The sequence below is a fragment of the Gopherus evgoodei genome, chromosome 17, assembly GCF_007399415.2.
Source record: "Gopherus evgoodei ecotype Sinaloan lineage chromosome 17, rGopEvg1_v1.p, whole genome shotgun sequence".
NCBI lineage: Eukaryota > Metazoa > Chordata > Testudines > Testudinidae > Gopherus > Gopherus evgoodei.
The window spans coordinates 14,533,994-14,555,871 of NC_044338.1; the positions used below are offsets into that span (position 1 = coordinate 14,533,994).

The 21,878-nt window shown below is 42.6% G+C and overlaps 1 protein-coding gene across 6 annotated transcripts in view; it reads right to left on the minus strand.

Annotated features, from left to right (window-relative positions):
* The window catches only part of AUTS2 (activator of transcription and developmental regulator AUTS2), a 952,757-nt gene that overhangs the window by 617,611 nt on the left and 313,268 nt on the right, over positions 1–21,878 (minus strand). The window contains exon 1 of one of the 6 annotated variants that reach the window (XM_030536823.1): positions 12,556–12,645. The exons of the other annotated variants lie outside the window; for them this stretch is intronic. Within the exon in view, the coding sequence (XP_030392683.1) occupies positions 12,556–12,603 (48 nt within the window). The 5' untranslated portion in view covers positions 12,604–12,645. Of the gene's footprint in view, positions 1–12,555; positions 12,646–21,878 lie in introns of those variants that run through there. 6 annotated transcript variants of the gene reach the window in all.

The following is a 21,878-nucleotide window of genomic DNA, read 5'->3' on the forward strand; positions in this document are numbered from 1 at the left end:
GGTATTGACACCTCCTCCTCAGTTATTGAGAGTGGACCACATCCACTCCGACTGAATTGGCCTTCAACACTGAAGCTCCACTTGTAAGGTCCCTTCTCTCTTCATGTGCCAATATATATTTATGCCTAAATCTGTAATTTTCACTCCATGCATCTGAAGAAGTGGAGCTTTTATCCACGAAAGCTTATGCCCAAATAAATCTGTTAGTCTTTAATGTGACACCAGACTCCTCCTTGTTTCTAAAGGCCAGTCAGCCACAGCAGCTCTCATCTATGGTGGAACTGAGGATGGCCTGCCACAAAACTGGATAGCGCTGCCTTTGAAAGGAAAAATGAAAAGGGAAAAATAAATGCAGCATATGGCTCCTTTGAAAACAAGCACACACAGCCTACTCCAAATACTGCTGGCCATTGTTACAGTCTACCCAGATCGGGGCACGACTTGCACCTTTATCTGCAGATATAACCCTTGAAAAGCTGGTGCCCGGGCACAGGACAAAGGAGTTTGCAGCTCCCTGGAACACTATGGAGATATCCTGCCCTACAGCTCGCACAGGACTCTCTATCGCATCCTTTGGCACTACTCAAACTGTAGGTCAGGATTTCACCCTATTTCTGATGAAAGGATGTGCATTGCAATAGATGCACTGGAGGAAAAAAAAACAAAAACAGAAAATATGGCCTATCTGCTAGAAAAGATGAGTAGCACAGCTGATTATTGTACTATTTATTAACTTCATTTCTTTACTACCTACCCGGATGTCTAGGAATCTCTCAAAAAGCAACACATAAAAAAAACAATTAAACATCTAAAATTTGTGTTATAATATTTGAGCTTGGTGATTTTTTCTGCAACTTATGAAAGCCCCCCCCCCAAAAAAAATAAAAAATGTTCTAAACAGTGTCACTTAAGTCATCATAAAATCTTGTTCTCCTCTGTTTGTGGATCTTTAACCCCCTTACAGGTGTTATTCTGCACATGAACATGGGCTTCGGAGAATCTGGCACATCTGGGACAAGAGTAAATTCCAAAGCTGAAGAAAATCCCGAGAATGCACTACCAGCAGCCCCCTCTATCTTTTACTGAGCAGGCTCCAGCACCAGACAGATCTCAAACACAGCTTCATGGTACTGGGCAAGAGCTAGTTGTTCAGAGGGACGAGTTCCAAACTTGGCCTTAATACCATCGGCCAGGTCCGCAAAGCAGCCTCACTGGTTTGAATGGCGCTCTATTTTAGAGATTTGAATTAACAAAAAAATAATGCAAGCTCTTGTACAGGGATACTGATCAGTTATTTCTTTAAAATATCTAGGTATACAAAACCGTTGGCTTTGGCAGAGGCACAGCTGCTGGGGTGGTGGTGGTGAAATAAGGATAACATGTACTTCCTCCATTTGGTAACCATCCCCACAGCACACTCCTAGACACATACAGGTTCACTATCAGTTCGCAACACCCTCCCACATATCCCTAATGTGGTTGCCTCCATTTAGCAAGGACACGTTAATTTTAACATACTCAACCCTATGTTTCATACAAAAGGCCCCACAATAAAAGCATTTATGAATGTTTGATAGAGTAGGTCCTTTTTGTGCTCCAGCAGAAAGGTGTTTTTTTTTTTAATAAATCCAATAGCTTGACTGTCTATTCTGCTCTACTTTTGCCCCTTCTATTTTGCAGTTTTCAAATATCTGTATTTTGTAAGTGTTCCAAAGCTTTAATTTGCTGAAGAACAAGACACCAGGTCCTCGTTAATCTTTTATCAGTTTTATTACAAACTGTAAACAAAACCCAGTTCTTAAATAATTAAAGGGCAGAACAAGCCCTGAGGCAGATGAAGTCGGGGGGGGGGGAGGGAAAGAAATCAGAGTAAGCCCCCAGCTGCTTTTTTTTTATTTAATTGTCTACAGAACCAGGGAGTCTAGCTTCAGAACAGCAAATCATTCTGTGTCAACAGATTGAGTGTGACATCTCCCCAGCCCAGCCTTGACATCTACTGTGTCCTGAATATTAATCCATCTAGTACATGTTACTGGTTACACTCTAAATATACCACAGGGTTACAAGTCAAAAGCTCTGTCCCTAGCAGACTCATGCATACAGGAATTCTTTTGAATGTGTGTAGCTACGCTTAAGAGTTTGTTTCTTCTCTATCTCCCACATAACAATTCCTTCCAGACAGCAGGTGGTCTTACATGAGTTCACTGCCCAAGGGAATGTAACTGGTACATACTTCTCTTGGGTGCTGTTGCATAAATTCACCTTGGCTTAGTCTTTGTAGGGCATGGTACACTGGAGAGACACACAGAGAAAACATATACACCACTCTTGTTTAAAAGAACACACAACTGTTAACTCCGTCCCTTCTTTAAAAATATCCTGCCTCTGGCCAATATCCAGAAATGACTGTTAGGAGTTTCAGTTCACAAATGCCTTTAACTGAACTAATATTTGGGCTGCTGCTTAAATTGATAACAATTTCATTGCAGAAAGATGCGAGGCAGAAAAAGGAGTATTACTTAGTAGTTCGATGAGAGCACTGAGTCAGAGCACTTCAGCTCCGCCACTGACTTACCGTGTGACCTAGGCCTCTATATTTCTCTAATGCAGCCATTTGTAAAATAGGTATTAATTATCTTCCACACCACATGGCTGCTCTGAAGTTTACAATGTGGGTAAACATTCCCTCTGTTGGATTAAAGAGAGTGCTATTTAAACAGCAAACAACAACTCAGGGCTGGTCCACACTACGGGGGGGGGAAATCGATCTTAGATACGCAACTTCAGCTACGTGAATAACGTAGCTGAAGTCGAATATCTAAGATCGGATTACTCACCCATCCTCACCGCGCAGGATCGATGTTCGCAGCTCTCCGTGTCGATTCCGGAACTCCATTGGGGTTGATGGAGTTCTGGAATCGATATAAGCATGCTCGGGGATCGATATATCACGTCTAGATGAGACGCGATATATCGATCCCCGAGCAATCGATTTTAACCCGCCGATACGGCGGGTAGTCTGGACGTAGCCTCAGTCTATCCTTTACCAGTTTGTCACCACAGGTGTGTAGCAAGTCCATTGCTACAAGGCACTGATGCAATATTGCTAGTATTACAGATACAGAACTTTGAGACTACCAATATGTTTAAAAATTCCTCTCTGCTCTGTCTTGTCTATAAGAGGCAACCTTTTCTAATGAAGCTCTCCAGAGCTTTCCAATCTGGAGGAAGCCTAAGTAACTATGAAAGCAGTACTGTACAAATGCTAACTACCTCACGAAGGGTACAATGCTCCGGATACACATTTAAATTCATCTTTGTTGCACATATTACAAAAATATAAAAAATCCTCACAGAATTGGATGCATAACTAGCTTCTTACATTCAGTTCATTGTGCAAAGTTTCTTTGTCTTGCATTGTATGTTTTGTGCATTGGACTGTAAAAGTTGCTTGACAGAAGCAAATATATTCAATTAAAAATTTACATCGGAAAAATGTAAGATGATTTTTTTCTTGCCATTTCACCTCTGAGTGGTTATCCCCAGTAGCACACTATTCTCCTTTTGTTCACAAACACATATGCGCATGTAGGCAGATCCTGGACTGTTAGTAAGTCTGTTTCAGGGCAGTTTTGTCCTTAAGTTGCAGGAAGATTCTCTCCCCCATCCCACTCCCTTACACAAATATACCAGATGAGGGATCCTGGGGCGGCACACAGACCTACCAGCTTCTATTCTACCAATCCTCTATGAGAACAACATAAAGGGGAACAATTTGTGGGACTTCAACTTCTTGTGCCTCGATGATGCCAGATTACTGTAATAGCCCCATGGGACTGCTGGCATTCAGCACAAGTTAATGCAGCCCCTGAGCTATTCTAACTTGTACTAGGGAGTTAGTGCCCCCAGACTCAAAGGAGAACACAGGTGCCTTAAAACTCCCCTTAGCTCCTCCAGCAGAGCCTGCAGATCCCTTGGACATCTGAAGATCTGCCTCTATTTGAAAACCTCCTTATGAATTAGGGATAACCTGTTATAGCCAATAGGAAACTCTCAAGGTTTCACAGGATCTATTTGGTACTTAAACAGATTTTATCCAAAACAGGTTTGGCTAAAAATGGTCTAAATACCATGGCGGTTCCGTCACGGGGAAATGAGAAAATTAAATTGAAGTAAATAGATAAACAAATCACAATACTGAGCACTCTAGTATTTATCATCAATAGATTTCCCAATAGTTAAAGGTGAGTGAGCATTACTAACTAATCTACTAAACTGACTCACCCAATGCATCTTCATTCCCATTCTCTGTGCCATTCCATTTTAAGTGTAAGAGTTCTGCTTCCATATTCCAGTGAAGGTTGTGAATGGGGCAGTTCGATGCACTAGACTGCAAACTGTACTCCGCACACATTACCATAGGGTACTCCATGGGAGGGGTGGGACTTCTGCCTACACTTCACTGAACTGCCCAGTAGCCACAGCAGAAAGATGAGGGTCAATTTCGGAAGTGAGCATGTGTGAAGCTAAGAAGAGAGAGTTCCACTGCTAAATGTTTGACCTAGAATTTTGCATGGATTGGCTATTTCCTAGGAATAATATTTCTCCATGAGCATTTCAGTACCGTCTAGCTTTGGTTGTGCACACAAGACCGCAAAGACACAATCTGGCCATCTCTCTGCAGTTAACATGCCAACCTTTCAGCCCAGAATTTCTGAAAAAGGGAACAACAATAGTTTAAAGTAAAGCATTAACAGCTCCACTTGCCAACCTTGAGAAAATCACAGCAACAGCACAGGCTGACCCTAGTGTCACCAAACATGTACAGTCCTTTAAGAAGCTTTGCATTCAGTGAAATACCCGATAACCTCATAACCAAATGCTAGAATGAAGCAAAGCCTAGTCTTTGCGATGACGCTGTATGCCTAGTCGCAGAGCCATTAAACAAACCATATGAAATTCAAGGCACAATATTTACTCCCATGCCTGATGCAGGTGGATATATCTGCAGGTGGTGTAAATCAGTGTAGCTCTATTGGATTTCAGGGAAGCTATACCAACTTACACCAGCTGAGGCTCTGGCCCAGAGTTTGCACACAAGCAACAGGGAAAGAGATAGTTATCCTTCCTCTGAAGTACTGGTAGCTGCAGTTGCACACTGAGAAAGTTATGCCTTTGAAAAAGAAAGCGCACACACTACGTATTGCTGTTCAGGCAAGGGAAAATATCCGACAACTAAAACATACAATAGGCCTCAAATATATTTATTTACAACATAAGTGAGAAAAAGAGAGCTCTCTATTGTATCATTTCCGTCCAGCCACAGAGTGTCAATAATATGAATACATAATCCAGGTTCTAGCTGTATTTGATGCAGAACTTTAAATATTTCAGTCTGGAAATAATTTTTTGTTATATTTGCCAATTTGAAAAAGATCAGTAGTGGAAACAAACAGTGACTGTTTCCAGCAGGCAGCATTCTGCCCCCAAAAGAATCCGGGAATGTGAAAATAACTTGATGTGAATACCCAGCCAGCATTTTCAGCACTAAATCAAACAGGCATTAAAATAGACACCTTTATAGTATAATGCACTACTTTAAATCCTATGTGCCTGATCCAATATTCAGTGGGAATAAGATCTGTCCCAAGAAATTATCTGTTCATCTAATAGGAAAATTTAAGTAAGCAGCATCTGGTTGTGCAGAACACCTATGTCTAAAGTAATGACAGGAAATCAACAGAAAATGTGGCCACATGTAACCAGCCTTGCTAAGCATCATTCAAACACAAGAGACTTATCTTTGAATGCAAATTCCTAATTTCCAGAGGCAACATTTCCTAGAGAGGATGATGAAGCAGTAGACACGCTCAGCTTCCAAGGAAATTTCAGTCATTCAAGGACAAGCAGCCAGGCCAACTAATTCCCTGTCCTTTCTCCCACCCTCCTACAACTGTAAAGGAGCCTGATCCCAAAAAGGTTAATAGAAAGGCTTCCACTAACTTCAGGGGGCTTTCGATCAGGTCCTATGGGCTACATTTTCAAAACAACTCAGCACCATTTGGGATTAGATGCTCAAGTGAGCTCAGGTCCCACTGAGATAGCAAAGTAAGTGGCCAGATTTTCAAATGAGCTCAGCACATTGAGTGTCTAACTCTTTTGAACATCTGGTCATAAGTGTCATAATGCTGAGCACTTTTGAAAATCTAGTCCCAAATGTGGTGGCTGAGTTCTTGAAAACCTGGCTTCTGCACTGCCAGGAGAAAGACAACACTGCGATCAAAAGTGTGATGGGCAAGAGAGGTTGTGTCATGCTGTGCATAAATAAGCCGATCTCTTTCAAACCATTGTTATGAAAGGTGAGACAAATAACAGAGCAAACGTATGGAGCAGAGAAATCTCTGAATACACCACCAAGACATTAATCTACAGCTATCTTTCTTACTCTGCTACAGCTGCGCTGCAGCTTTTCAAGATACAATTCTTCTTGCTTGTCAAGAAGGATGCCAACTGCATCCAGATCACCAGAAGAGCAACACAGTCTAATGAAAGTCACATTTGATGTACTATGTACTCTTCAATACCAAGTGGCTGAATTACTAGGTGCAGACCTCGGCATACTCTTAAAAAGTAATTTGGAATCAGGGCTTTGATTTAGATTGGCTGCATCCTTTACTTTCAAAGTACAACCGGTAATAATATAGTCTGCGAGTTTAATATTTGAAACAGGGGTTCCATTTACCTCTTTGTACTTAGTCAAGGAAAATGACTGTAATTGAAATCTCTCTGTTGGAAATGAAACCCTTGGAACATTCAAGTGGTTGCCTGCCCTTAAGGCTTTTTATTTTAAGCTGTCAAAATTGTAAGCTGCCTTTCACATGAGTAGGAGTCTTACTTTAGGATAGGAGATGAATGCACATTGTATCCAGGGACTGGGTGTTCTAATCTTATGTTACAGCTAAGAATGTCACTTTCTTCCTGCAGCCCTCCTGGAAACAGAAAATTTTGCCTCAGTTGGAGACTAGGATCAGTGAGATCAATAAGCCTAATAAAGGGGACAGGGATTTTCAAGAATGAAGCAAAACCCCTTCAATTTCCCCATCATCATTCACAAGCTCCTTCATGACACAGCCAGTAACAAATTAGGTCTTAGGGCTTGTCTACATCACAAAGTTGCAGCGCTGGTGAGGGGGTTACAGCGCTGCAACTTAGGAGGTGTACACATCTGCAGGGCATCACCAGCGCTGCAACTCCCTGTTTGCAGCGCTGGCCGTACTCCCGTTTTGTCTCGGGTGTAGAGGATCCAACGCTGGTAATCAAGTGTAGACACTTACCAGCGCTTTTCTTGACCTCCGTGGAATAAGCAGGTATCCCAGCATACCTGAGGAAGCGTCTGGTAATCAAGCAGGTCTCCTTCCCCGGTTTGCAGGGGGGGTTCGGGGAACGCGAGAGCAAACCGCGGCGAAGCTGGTCTCCTTCCCCGGTTTGCTCTCGCGTTCCCCGAACCCTCGTGCAAGCAGGTCTCCTTCCCTGCAGTTTGCAGGGGGGTTCGGGGAACGCGAGAGCAAACCGCGGCGAAGCTGGTCTCCTTCCCTGCGGTTTGCTCTCGCGTTCCCCGAATCCCCGAGCAAGCAGGTCTCCTTCCCTGCGGTTTGCTCTCGCGTTCCCCGAATCCCCGAGCAAGCAGGTCTCCTTCCCTGCGGTTTGCAGGGGGGTTCGGGGAACGCGAGAGCAAACCGCGGCGAAGCTGGTCTCCTTCCCCGGTTTGCTCTCGCGTTCCCCAAACCCCCCTTGAAGCCGCCCAACAGTGCTGCAGTATGGCCACATCTAACACCACTTGCAGCGCTGGTTGCTGTAAGTGTGGCCACTCTGCAGCGCTGGCCCTATACAGCTGTACTAATACAGCTGTAACAACCAGCGCTGCAAAATTGTAGATGTAGACATACCCAGAGTGCCTATGCCTGTTGCCTAATTACATACCTTCCAAATCTTCCAGCATGACATTACCTTCCCAGAATCTCCCTGTTTTTTCCAAGTGAAAATGATTTCTTAGTATCATCATCATCAATATTCTACCACAGAATTGTAACTCATTGTAAATGCACTCAGATTGAACATGCATATAGTATAAAAATGCCTGATGTTCAAATGACCTTACATAAAACCTTTGTAAGGTGAAACAAAACTTTGTTCCTGTTCCAACAGAATTCTGTAGTAGGACATTATAGCTGATCCGCAACAATTTGGAGAGGAAATTGGACACATTATTTTTTGTTTCGCTAAAATAAAATAAACAAACATACAACTGTGAAGTGGTTTAATATTATTTGTCAACAATGTGGAACAAATGTTTGGAAAACTTGAATAGGCCAAACTACATATTTTTTTTTTAATCCAATATTAAGTGCTCTCTTATTTTTAGGATATACCTACACTGCACTGCAGACTCTGGGGTGTGCGTGAATTGCACAGAGCAGCAAACCATTGTACTTTTGCTGCCCTGTATGGACGATGCTGGTGCAAATTAAAAAGATACCTAGTTTGCTTTAATATAGTCCTCTTTCAAATAGGACTATGTTAATGCCAACTAGATACCTTTCAATTGGCATGAACAGTGTTCACATGGGGCAGTTAGAGAGCAACATTTTGCTGTGCTCTATTGCAGTTCATAGAATATCAGGGTTGGAAGGGTCAGCAGGTATCTAGTCCAGCCCCCCTGCTCAAAGCAGGACCAATCCCCAACTAAATCATCCCAGCCAGGGCTTTGTGAAGCCTGCAGTTAACCTTCCCCACCGCCACACTTAGTCTGCAATGTGGTGCCATGTATACATACTGCAAGAGAGCTCAGAATTCAGGATTCAATGTCACCATTTAGACACAGCCCAAGAAGAGGTTTCAGACCTCTTTGAGCTCCCTGCTGGAGCACCTCTTTCTTGGATACAGCATATTCTCCCAGCAGGCTTATTGGGTGGGGGGGGAAAGGGGAAGGGTGCAGCCAAGCCCCCATGTTCTCATCTCTTTGGGACACTGTGTACCCCTAGGGTGGAGTAGCCCCTGAACTCCTTTAAGTGGAAAGAGCAGAACCCTGGGAAGGCACAACCCCAGCCTGTGGCAAAGGGACCTGCTTCATTCACTCAATCTACCAACAGCGGAGGAGCGGGGAGCAATCCATGTGCAGCAAGGCAATGGAACTTGCTGCTGATATGAAACTGGGTGGGCCAGCCAGTATGAAGGAAGAGGAACAATGCATGTGGAGTAGTGGGGCTTACTGACATCAACGTACCGTATGAAAGGAAATGAGTAGAGAGAAGCAAGGCGCTGACCCAGATCTGAACTTCCTCACAATTCAAGGGAACCCAGAGTTTTGAGTCAGGCCCTTCTCTAGTAAATGAAGCTACAGATAATACAATTAAGGAGGAGGAGCAGCCACAGAGACTGAAGATCTGGGGTTCGATGGCTGATGTTCCTCATTAATACAATGCTTAGCAACAGTAAAACACAGATACTCCAGGATGGTAAAACAGGGACACAGACTGTACAGGGGGGACATGTTATAACTGCATATGCTACCGGAAATATCACATTTATAACACTGTATGCAAACAAAGAGGACCTCAGCCACTGAGGGCTGGTCTACACTACGGGGGAAAATCGAGCTTAGATACGCAACTTCAGCTACGTGAATAACGTAGCTGAAGTCGAAGTATCTAAGATCAAATAACTCACCGTCCTCACAGCGCGGGATCGAAGTCCAAGGCTCCCCCTGTCGATTCTGCAACTCTGTTTGGGTTGGAGGAGTTACGGAATCGATATAAGCGCGTTCGGGGATCGATATATCGTGTCTAGATGACACACAATATATCGATCCCCGAGCAATTGATTGCTACCCGCCGATACGGCGGGTAGTGAAGACGTACCCTAGGATGTGCAGTATTCTACAAGGAATAGACAGGCTGCAAAGCTACTTGATCTGGCCAGAGCAAAGGGTGTCAACTTCAGCTACACAAATTGGGCAATAAAAAGTCAGAGGAACTTTTTTATACAGAGAGAGAAACGCAATCTATGGAGTCCAGCTGAGAAATGGAATTTTATCAGGATATTGCGGTGAATCAGAATAAGGTCACAACTTCTTTCTACCCTAATTTATTCATCTTTCAGATAGGGATAATAACCGTATTGAATTGACACAAACAGAGCAAAGCTCAATTAACCTTAGGCATGCAGTAGTTTAACTAGAGGCGTGATTTAACACTTTCTAAGTGAAAAGTCTGTGCGGACACTCATTTTGATTTCAGAGTGGTTTATTTCTGTTTAGATTAAAATCACCTCCTGAGGCCTTGTCTACATGGGAAAGTTGCAACAGTTTAACTTAACACAGGTGTCAAACCCGTATAATTAAACTGGTTCACAGACAGTTATTTTGGTTTAGGAGTTGCTTAAATAAAGATGTCTACGCAGGGAAGTGTATCTGTTTAATTAAATCAGTCTTAAATCACTTAAGTTAGTACTGGTATACCTGTCTCACAGGGTTGCCAACCCTACAGAATTGGCCTAGAGTCTCCTGAAAGTGGCATCAATCTCCTGGTGACTATTGAAAGCAATCCAGGATATTTTAATAGGATATTTTAAGAAAATGACACTACATCATGCTGGGAGCAGGAGAGGAATCTCCCAGAATAATTTCACTCAGAGTTGGCAATCCTACTCTCTCGTGTAGACAAGCCCTTAATTTCTCCAGGTGCTTTGAAAGGCATTATGGTAAGTGTAAAAGACGAGTGTTGTTACACTATGAAATAAAATGCAAGGGCAGCTTGCAGAATACATAGTGGTGCAACTAAAGGGTTTTTTTGGGAGGCAGGAGGGAGAAGGAAGTTTGTTTTGTTTTTAATAAAAAAGGGATGGATTTCCTGGTTTTCATCCATGCTCAAAATTCCCAAGTTATCGCTTTCAGAGAATCTGTCTGACAGAACTGGTATGACAGGTTATGTAACTAAAAAAACCAGAACAAAATGTAAGCTTGTCTCCAACTGATGGAAGAGCAGCAACATTATCTGCCTGGTTCAGTCACTGAAGGTTTGTTGTTTTTTTTAAAACTCTACCTGAATTACAAGGAGTGTTTTTTAAAAAAACAAAGCTAAATAAATCCCCAAATTTCCAGGTGAAAAGAACCCGAGATGCATTGTTACTCAAAACTGGATGGCTGGATTTTTAGATACTGTAAATTAGATTTTTAATTCCAGGAGGATTTTCATATACTAAATATGCAGAGTTCTCTGGTGTTTTCAGTTTTAAGATAAATTTCTGTTTTAGCTTATGATGTTTCTTCTGATGGCCCGGAGTGGTTGGCGGAGAAGGCACAGGTGAGGTCATGTATGAGTATTTTATAAGGTGGGTTTTGTACTCAAGTTTTCTTTGTAATACTGTGCAAAACCAAAAAAAAAGAAAACCGGACAGCTAAATCTGTGACTTAATTAAACATGCTATTTGCAGCCAGCAATAATGATAAGACCATCTTGTTAAATGAAACACACACTTTCACTGTGTGCTGCGCAACCTGAGGCGCACACACACAAATAAATCAACATGGGACTCCTGTCAAGAATAGAAAATGCACATTAAACATACGAAGCTTTGTCTCTTGTTTTGAGAGACAGATTTGAAAATTGGTGAGGGATGATTAGGGCCAGGGAGGGGAGACGGTGATTGTTGTTTGTGGTTCTCAAGAAGTTGTTTTTGACTCTTCACCGTTTTGCTGGGATGAAAATTATAAGAAGGTTGTGTCTGAATGGGTCTCAGGGCTACCAGCAATGAGATCATTTTTTAAATCTGGGGTAGGAAAACCCCACAAGGGAGATACTCAGTGCAATTAGGTTTCAATGTAAATCTCTGTCATCTGTCCCCCACTCCCAGCAACAAGGTACTAAAGGAGACCAGACACAGACAAGGCTGAGAGAGAGATCGATGAGAGCCAAGGGGGAACACGTCAGTAATAATCATTAGCAATTCAATTTGATTGCAAAGTATCAAAATACTGTAGTTAAACTGTCTTGAAATACATTTTCCTCCTGTTTGATCAATAAAGACTTCTTTTCTCATGAAGATTTAAGGACAATTAAACATCTGCTTCACCATTCAAGAAATGAAAGCACCAATTTCAGCACAGAAGCAGGTCACATCTCAAAACCAGCTCCACGGAACAAGATATCTTTCTGTCTTCAGATCCTCACACACAAAGGAAAGAAGCACATCTTTACAGCTGCTGTTTTAAAAGCGACTGCCTTAGGAACTAGATGCAAGATTTTCTTCTCCTTCCACCTTGTACCATGCTACAGCTACAGCTGCCTGCTACCTGTCAGATTTCAAGTGAACATTCTGCACTGTGCTGGATTTCATCAGAAAATTATTAAGCCATGGGAAAATGCATTCACCAGTGAAACTTCTAGGCAGTATTAGCTCTACTGGTGGCCAGAACTGCCTGTCAAGAGAAGGAGTCTGGAGGGATACATATGCGTATCTCCCTTGGGAAAGGCTGGAAGAGAAAACATATTGACTTACCTTCTCCGCATACTTGAACTTGACATAGAACCAACTTGACTTGATCATTGTTTCACCTCCTGCCCTTCAGAGTGGGGGTGGGGAGACTAGTCTGCTGAGGAATAGCAGTGTGCCAGCAAGGTTCCTCCAGAGTCAACCTTTTCCCAAGGATGGCACAGTATTGTGTGCGTGTGAGCGTGGGGTGGGAAAGAACAAACAAAAAAGATGCTCTCCCTTTGTGGCTCCAATTTTGTCCCTCTATGCCCTTCTAATGCTGAGTGCGATTTTGCCTTCTGAAACAGTGCTCTCTGAATGCCTCGCTCTGAGTTTCTCTGTCAGCTTGGCTGTCTGACAAGAGAATTCCTCAAATGGACTTCAGCTGCATTCATCACAAATGGCACATGTCAGTAAAGCCAGGAGGCTGGCTTCAGACTTGGCAGCCTCCCAGGACCAGGACCTCCCCCAGTGGGATGAATAATGAACTCCAGCACTTCCCTCCAGGCACAGATTAACACCTGGCTAAACATTATTCTGACAACAGCGCTTGCCCATTCGGAGAGTCCACCATGTGGCTTTAACCCCTTCCTCCCCTACTAATCAGGACAGCAGCATTCTTAGAGTGTCCCCCTGAAAGTCCTCCCCCCACCCCAAAGAAAGATTACAGAACTAAATATAGTTTAGAAACAATAAAGCCTCTTAAGCATAAAGCAAATATCTCCTTTACAATTCCCCAGCGTTAGTAACACAGCCATGTAACCAGAGCACACAATCAAAAGCCAGACTCTTCCTCTCACCCTAAGTCTCTCCCCTCCTGGACAGACGGGCAGACTAATCTTTGATACCAACAGATTAATATTTTGCAATAACATGTGTGAACACTTTTACCAGCCGGCAACATGAGACTAACGTTCACAGAAACATAGAAATTGCAGTTGGAAAAGACCTATTAGACTATTCATTTCTTCCTGGCCAATGCAGGATTAGTTCTCAATTTGCACCTCATCAGCAGCTCCTCCCTTCCAATTCCATATTGGAACCTGGTGCATATCAGGTTTCGAAGGCAGGATAGAAAAAACAGACTATTTTATTTCCATTTTATTTGTTGTATACTAAGAGTAAAAACTAAGTAGACATGTATCCTGATGTACTCTATGACCTCAGCATCTCAACTTGAGCACAAAACCTCACAAAGGAAATGACTTTCTTACATTTATGTAGGTACTTCTATACAATGAGCATATGGGCATGTTAGTGCCCAACAAATATTCATTTATATACCCAATGACCATATGAAATAGGGAAGTAGAAATCTCTCCCTGCCTCAAAGGGGGAGAGGTGACTTACCCACAATCACATAGCAAGTCTGTGGCAAGGCTGGGAAGTGAACCCATATTTAAGTCCCAGTCTAGTGTCTAAGCTATGAGACCATCTTTCTTAGTCCTGCTAATACTTAGTTCTGCTTTGAGTACAGAGGACTGGACTAGATGACCTCTCAAGGTCCCTTTCAGTTTTATGATTCTTCTTTGTTAAACAACTATTTATTTCTTCAAATCACTAAATTTGGGGGTCATTTTTAAATACAGCTTCTGGTTTTGGGGGCGTAATTGTGCGCTGGCCATCAATTGTGGGCTCAAAGATTAGCATGTTAAATATTCTACTGCAAATTAGGCAGATTGATTCAAAATAAAATGCTTTGTTCCTGCAATTGTATCAAATCTAAATGGGGCTATTAGTCTTAGAATTATTATTGTTTGTGCCTAAAAATTCATTGCAAGATGAAAAATAGACCCTAAACATTCCCTGCCAAAAAAAGGTGATCTTAATGCAGAAAGCTCTGGACAGTGCATGAAATACATGCTGTGATGACTGCATGACTGAGGCCACTGAAGTACCTGCCAACGGCAGTTTCCACAGCTGCATAAGGGATGTAGATGCACAACCTCTACTGAATTTAATGAAAGTTGTGACTAAAAACCTTAAATGGCTTTGAAAATTTCAGCCTCTGTTGGTTTATGGGTGTGACGTTATCAGATTAAAATACAACCATTTAGATCATTGTTGCTACCACTGTTCTATAATGGCAACAGATCTTGTATACAGTCTATCAAGTAAGGCGTCAATGGAAAAGTTATAATTTGTTTAATATGGATTTTCTTATTTGTATGCATGTATTGTTTTGGTATCTGAAGTTATGAATATTGACTATGTACCTGTATTTCAAATGTGTTAGCTCATGTGGTAACACCCACAAGTATTTAGTCGGTGCATCATAAAGGGACGATTCAAGCTGAATGGCCCATCAAGGTACACTTAACTCACAATGGACCATGGAAGTTGCCCATCCACACCTGATGGACTTTCATGTGAAAATTCTAAGTAGAGTATGGGTAATGGCCTCGGCTAAAGCATGCATGGACATATGACTTGCTCATGTGACTCCAAACACCATCTTGTTACTTGTAATTTTCTACAAATTAGCACAATGGGTTTCCCCTTCACTTGGCAGAAGCTATAAAAAGCCCAGCAAACATCTCCGTTTTGCCTCTCTCCTGCTCAAGCCTCTGAACTTATACTAATGGGAGCATTCTAACCATGGGACAGAGCGAGAACCTTCCAATGATTTGGCAGCAAACAGAGTCTTGACTTAAGCCAGCAATCTATTTTTTCACTGCTACAAGCCTGATCCAAGAACTTGGCAATTGTTGTGTATTTGATTCCTTTAACTAATTTTAACTCACTTTTTTCTCTCTTTATTTTTATAAACAAACCTTTAGATACTCAAGGATTGGCAACAGCATGATTATTGGGTAAGATCTGAGTTGTATATTCGCCTGAGTATGTGGCTGGCCCTTTGGGATCAGAAGAACTCTTCGGTTGATTAAATTGGTTTTAAATAACCACTCATCATTAAGTTTAGTGTTTCTGGTGGTGGTACAAGAACTGGAATACCCAAGGAGGCCGCATTTCTGACTTGTTAGCCAGTGTGATGAGACAGATGTCTATTTTTGTTGCTGGATTGGTATATTTTATGGGAGAATAAACCACAAGCTTTGGGGTGTGTCTGCCCTATTTCTCAGCAGTTTGTCCTGAATATGGTATGCTCAGTTGTGAACCACAATGACAATGGGAAATTTCAGAAAACATACAGATATCACATACTAAATACAATGAGGGAAAGGAAATGTTCAAACTGCAAGTGAAAGTGAAAACCAGAGGAAACCAGAGCAGTTTCAAATGTGTCAGCTTCTGATTTCTTCACATAGTAGAAGTAGCAAATAAATAAATGGACCAGACTGTGTCTAGGCCATACAGAGGTGTGCCAGGGAGGGAGATGGTACAAGGAGCCTCCCAACCCCACCCTACACCTCTGCATAGGGAACTGCCATAATTGAAATCTCTGCCCAGGAACATGCTCCCTGCTAGCACCATCTAGGCTATTATCCACCCCACCGGGGGCAGGGAGGAGATGGACCGAAGACATATCCACACCCTCCCAATGCCAGTGTCCACAAAGAACAGCACATTGTGACACATCCCGTTATAGGGAGTAGCAGCAGCTGGACTTGCGCTGATCCAGGAGCTCTGGGAAGGACTGTACCTGAGGCACAGTATCTCTTGGTGGGTTCTAGTGTGTTAGCGTGGCCCCACATTGTCCACAGCACATGGGTGTGGCTGAAAACAACTGAGCCCTGGATTCAGGGCTCTGGAGACAACCAGACAGTGGCTTAACAGTATCTTATGTCAGCTTGTGTTCCATGGCTCAGGAACTCTCTTATGGTTTTATTCTTATACTTTTTGTTTGTTTTAAAAAGTGAATCTAATGCACACGAGTGGCCTGGGCTGTCTCTAGAGACCTTTTATAACCACAGGACAATCACAGAATAGGCAGCAGCAGTGCCAACTTCTCCAGCTCAACAGTGACCCAGGTGGAGCTGCTCTCCATGTTCACTTAATCTTTCACACCGCTGCTGAGAATACCAAAGATACCAGTTATTAGCAACCCCGTCCGACTGTTGCTTACGTGCACAGACAGCTACACAAGCACATATGTGCGTATACACAGGGAGAACACAACCATTTAATTTTAAGCATAGCATTTATCTTCATGACTTGAGAACAGTACCATCATTTATTTTGACGCTCCCTATGTCAGCATTTTGTCTGCAATGTATGTGTGTTTCATATTTAATACAGCTATTGTCTAAACAGTTCATCATACAATAGCATAGCTTCAGTTAGGCAATTCATCTTCACTTGTTAAGGGAATTGTCACTGCACAAACAAAACATTTGTTATGAATTCATCTCTAATACATGAAAACATCCATGTCCAAAATTATGCTAATCTGTACCTCTCCTTCATACATCCATCAACAAGATGAAGTCATTTACTGTGTAGATCCTACTTGTATGCAATGAGAACCAATATGGGGCCTTTTCTACAGGTAGCTGTCCTTCAGCAGAACATCTGCAATTGTCCTGAATTAAAGGGCTTCCTTTGGATTTATTAAGTTGATTTTGCCATAATCCAATATAGTTTACAATGTGAGGTAGGGTAAAAAAGGAAGGAAGATTGCTTACTAGATTGCTTTTCAGTAGATGACTGGTACAAGCTTGTTAATACACCCTCCTAATCCTTTATAGCACAACATATGATTTATGATGCTTTCACTTTCTCCATTACCAAGCCATTCGCATAACAACACAGGGCAAACAAAACAGAGGCATCTTAGATTTGACTCTGAAGATGCTTCAAAACAGTACACGACTTCTTCCCCGACACCCTGTATGTTTTTCTATGCTGTTTAGCCATGCCAGCATTTGGGGTCTGCTCCTGCCCTGGGGGACAAAGGAAAAAGACAATGATTGGAAAAACATGCCCTGCTAAACATCTCTTCTGTAGCTACTGTGGTAGGAGAGTTGATGGGATTTACGAAGCTAGCCATCTGACCCTTATTTTACCTCATACATGGTGTGGTATAAATGCACAAGTATCAGTTAACTGGGAAGACCAGCAGAGACTCCAAGAAGCCAGATGAAGCAATGGATCCACCACCTAAGGCTCCCTGATTCTCTTGGATGATCTGTGCTAGCCCCAAAATAGGTTAAAGCAGCCTAAAGGTTCAAAGGACACTGCCCTCTACAAAAGGTACACTGGGATTGGGTGGAGGAAGGCATGTCAGCTCTGAACAGCTCTCATCACATACACTCCGGAAAAATTCTCAGCTGCCTTCATCTGGCTGCTTGCCACCACCAGAACAGGAAAGATTCTACGCTTATTTTACTGAAGTTGCATTTACACCTTCCAGACAAGAAAATTAAGCATGAGATTGTTACAAATGTGGGGCATAAACTAGACAACAAATATACTGCCATCTCCACCAAAGCGTTAGAAGAATTATTGTTAGGAGGGTAGGAAAGGGAAGAATATTTCAGAATTCATACACGGATTCTAAAGCATCACCAAAACCAGTGACCATTGGAAAACTATTAGGAGCAGAGGGCAAAGGCATACGAGTTCTGTAAAGGTGCAAACATTTCCAAAGATCAGAATATCTCAACAAGGGAGACTAAATTTAATTTAAAATAATCCAAAACGATTAAGCTTTTATTGTGTGTCCCTTTTCATCTCCCAGAGGAGGTGGCCAATTCCCCAAGATTTAGAATGTGCCAACAATTCAGATTCGTTTAACGACAGCCACATTTCCTAGCAGGATTTCTGTTCCAGAACAATTCCAAAATTCTGCCAGCTCAGTCTTCACCCAAACTCCTTTACATACCAAAAAGGCAGTGAGCTTAATGCAGAGGTTGCCGGGGAGTGGTGCCAAAATGAGTGGGAATTTAAAAACAAAAAACGATTTGTCTCTAAATGTGCTAAACAAACCAGGATTCCAGTGTCCTCAGGGGACCCAGATTACAGGGTGCATTTGATTCACATGAAAGCCTAAGGAGAATCCTCACTGTTCTGGCTCATGGACAATAATGTGGCATCTTGCTGTCTGTCATAAATAGGATAATAATCCTTTCTAGTTTCTTATAACATGCTCTTCCATCAACACCATCTGCTCCTTCATCTTGAGAGTTGTCTGAAAATCTCTTCATAAAACATGCTGCTGTCAAACCATACTGAGGCCCATATTTTAAAAAGGAAACTCTGGTTTAAATCCAACTCAGGTTGGAAGTATGAGAGAGCTATTATGATTTGATAGCCATGTAGAGTAGGGTTGCCAATCCTGCTGGTTTCACCGGGAGTCTCCCAGAGGCTACTGAAGCCAAACCTGGAGATTTTAGGCACTAAAAGTCTGGCAGTACAGCAGGGCTAAGGCAGGCTCCCTGCCTACTCTAGCTCCATGCCACTCCTGGAAGCGGTCAGCACATCCTTGCGGCCCCTGGGGGAGTGAGGGAGACTCCACGCGCTACCCTCGCCTCAAGCACCAACTATGCAGCGGCCATTGGCTGGGAACTACAGCCAATGGGAGCTGCAGAGGTCGTGCCTGCAGAAGGGGCAGCACGTGGAGCCCCCCTGGGCCCCCCGCCTATCAGCTGCTGCCAGAGGGATGTGCTGGTCGCTTTCAGGAGCTGCCCAACGTAAGCGCCGACCAGCTGGAGCCTGCACAGTAACCCCTGCCCAGAGCCCACACCCTGCATCCCCCTCCTGCACCCAAACTCCCTCCCGAACCCCACACCATGCACCTTCTCCCACACCTCAACTCCCTGGCCCCAGCCCAGAGCCCATACCCAAACTCCTTCCCAGACCCTGCAACCGCAGCCCCTGCCCCAGCCTGGTGAAAGTGAGTGAGAGTGTGTGGGGCGGGGGAGGGATGGAGTGAGTGGGGGCAAAGGCAGGGGCAGGGCAAGGGTGTTTGGGTTTGCGTGATTAGACAGTTGGCAAGCCTAGTGTAGAGGCAAATTAGTTAGTGTCCACAGTAATTGTAACCAGCACCGTGGTTGTCAAACTCAGCAGAGAGATCAAGGATTAAATGGGCTTGGAGACCAAATGTATCTCTAAACCCCCAGAGATGGATCATTCAGGGTGGTTCCATGCCATATAACTAGTGTGAGGTGGGGAAGCAGGCACTCCCATCACACCTGTGTGTATGTGTGTTTTATGGAAGGAGGGCTTTCATCCCCAACTGTGTCAATTCAACACTTTTATATTTGGGTAGGGATAGGATTAAACAGACACTCACTCCTTGGTATAATTTACTGCAGCCACACCAATGTAGAGTCAATGTTAGGTTTCCAATAGCAAAGCAACATAATGAGTGTTCCCTCACAGGAGTTTTTCAAACCGTCTTTCTTAAAGACACTGGCAAACCAATTCCAAAAAAATCGGTAATTTCCTTCATTCCTGAATTTGTGTGTTCTTCCTCATGATAGTAATTGTCCAGTGTGGGAAATGGCAGCAGCCCAGAACAACCCTGCGTATCTCAGGATATACCAGCTCAGAAGAGCTCCTCTTTCCTAGAGCGTCGCTTCCTGACTCAAAGGAAACCTAGAACACAGTTCAGGTTAAGAAGAAAAGAGGATAGCTTGAAGAGCCATCTTTTCTTGTGAAATACTAATGCAGAGTGCAGCGGTGGGGCACATTAAATTCACAAGGGAGCTCACTCTCCAGGCTGAAATTAAGGCTAAGGAATAACATCACCTCTTAAAAGGTTCAAAGAGTGGGAAACACAGTTTATAGATGACAAGTTCTATACCATCACTAAGTTTACATATTCAGATTCAAGAGACAGACTGGCCACATTTATACCCAGTATGCTTAATCAAAGCCAGCCTCCTGATTGCTCACAATATGTTATTTCTGACATATTGAATTATATCAGGTTACATTAAGGAAAGCCACTGATATTACATGACGTAAGTAATTGTGCCACAATTCCATGTGTTAGGATACTCAGAAGGTTGCTTAAAATAGGCATTTTTCATCTCTCAGATATAAACTGCAGCATTTTTATCTGTAACTTTTAAAAAAAGGCCCCCAAACAAAAAAACTGATTAATGCGATTGAAAGGTTAAACTCTGCCTGTACAATCCTGGACACTGTTTTAACAATTTAAATAACTCATACCTAGTTCTTATATTAGTGCTTGGTTATTTGAGTGTCAACTTTCCAAGCAGGTCTACCTTATCAAGAGAAAAACTTGCATTTTAAGAACACACAAGTGGTCTGACCTACACAGGTCTCAGCTTCACATATGCAGACCAGATTAATTCCTGGGATGCTCCATCATCTTGCCTTGCTGAGGCCTGGTCCACACTACACAGTTAAATCGATTTAAACAGCGTTAAATCGATTTAACTCTGTGCCCGTCCACACTACAAGGCACTTTAAATCGATTTTAAGGGCTCTTAAAATCGATTTCTGTACTCCTCCCCAACGAGAGGAGTAACCCTAAAAACGATATTACTATATCGATTTAGGGTTAGTGTGGATGGAAATCGAAGTTATTGGTCTCATTCCTTTAATGTAGCTACCCAGAGTGCACCGCTCCGGAAATCGATGGTAGCCTGGGACCATGGACGCACACCACCGAAGTAATGTGCCCTAGGGTGGACGCGTAAAATCGATTTTATAAAACCTGTTTTATAAAACCGGTTTTAATCATTTCGATTTTATTCTGTAGTGTAGACGTGGCCTAAGTAGCACCTTATAGTACAACATTCAGGCATCCCTGTATCTCTCTCACTTACATATGGAACAGGAATTGCACAGCAAGAAGTGGGGGAGGGAGGAGGATGTGCTTCAAGGAAAGGAACACAAAGGGTATAGGTGTAAAGGATATGGGATATCATATATACATATATATATATATATATATATATATATATACATATATATACATATATACACACACACACACACACACACACACACACACACACACACAAAACATCTGACAAAATCCTAAGAAACCATTTAGTTCTGGAAATGAGGAGACATCAAGGTTTAGAGGACTCAGGCCTCAATTCAGCAAGGTACTTAAGCAAGTGTTTAAGTCTACCTCTATTCAACAGAACACTTAAGAACATGCTTAACTCTAAACACATCCCTTTAAAGACAGCACAATAGATCCTCAGGTGGTGTAAATTGTCATTGCTCCACCGACTTGTATGGAGTGATGACCATTTACAGCATTTGAGATCTGACCAATGAGACTTAAAAACATGCTCAAGTGTTCTGCTGAATAGGGGTCTTTAGTTTGTATGTTTGGTAACACTGCATCTTTCTGTCTGACCTTACATTGTTGTTGTTTGTTTTCTTGAATGTACAACTATTTAAAAATGTTAAAGAAAAATTAAATCAAATATGCACTATTGCATGCTTAATACATTATGAGA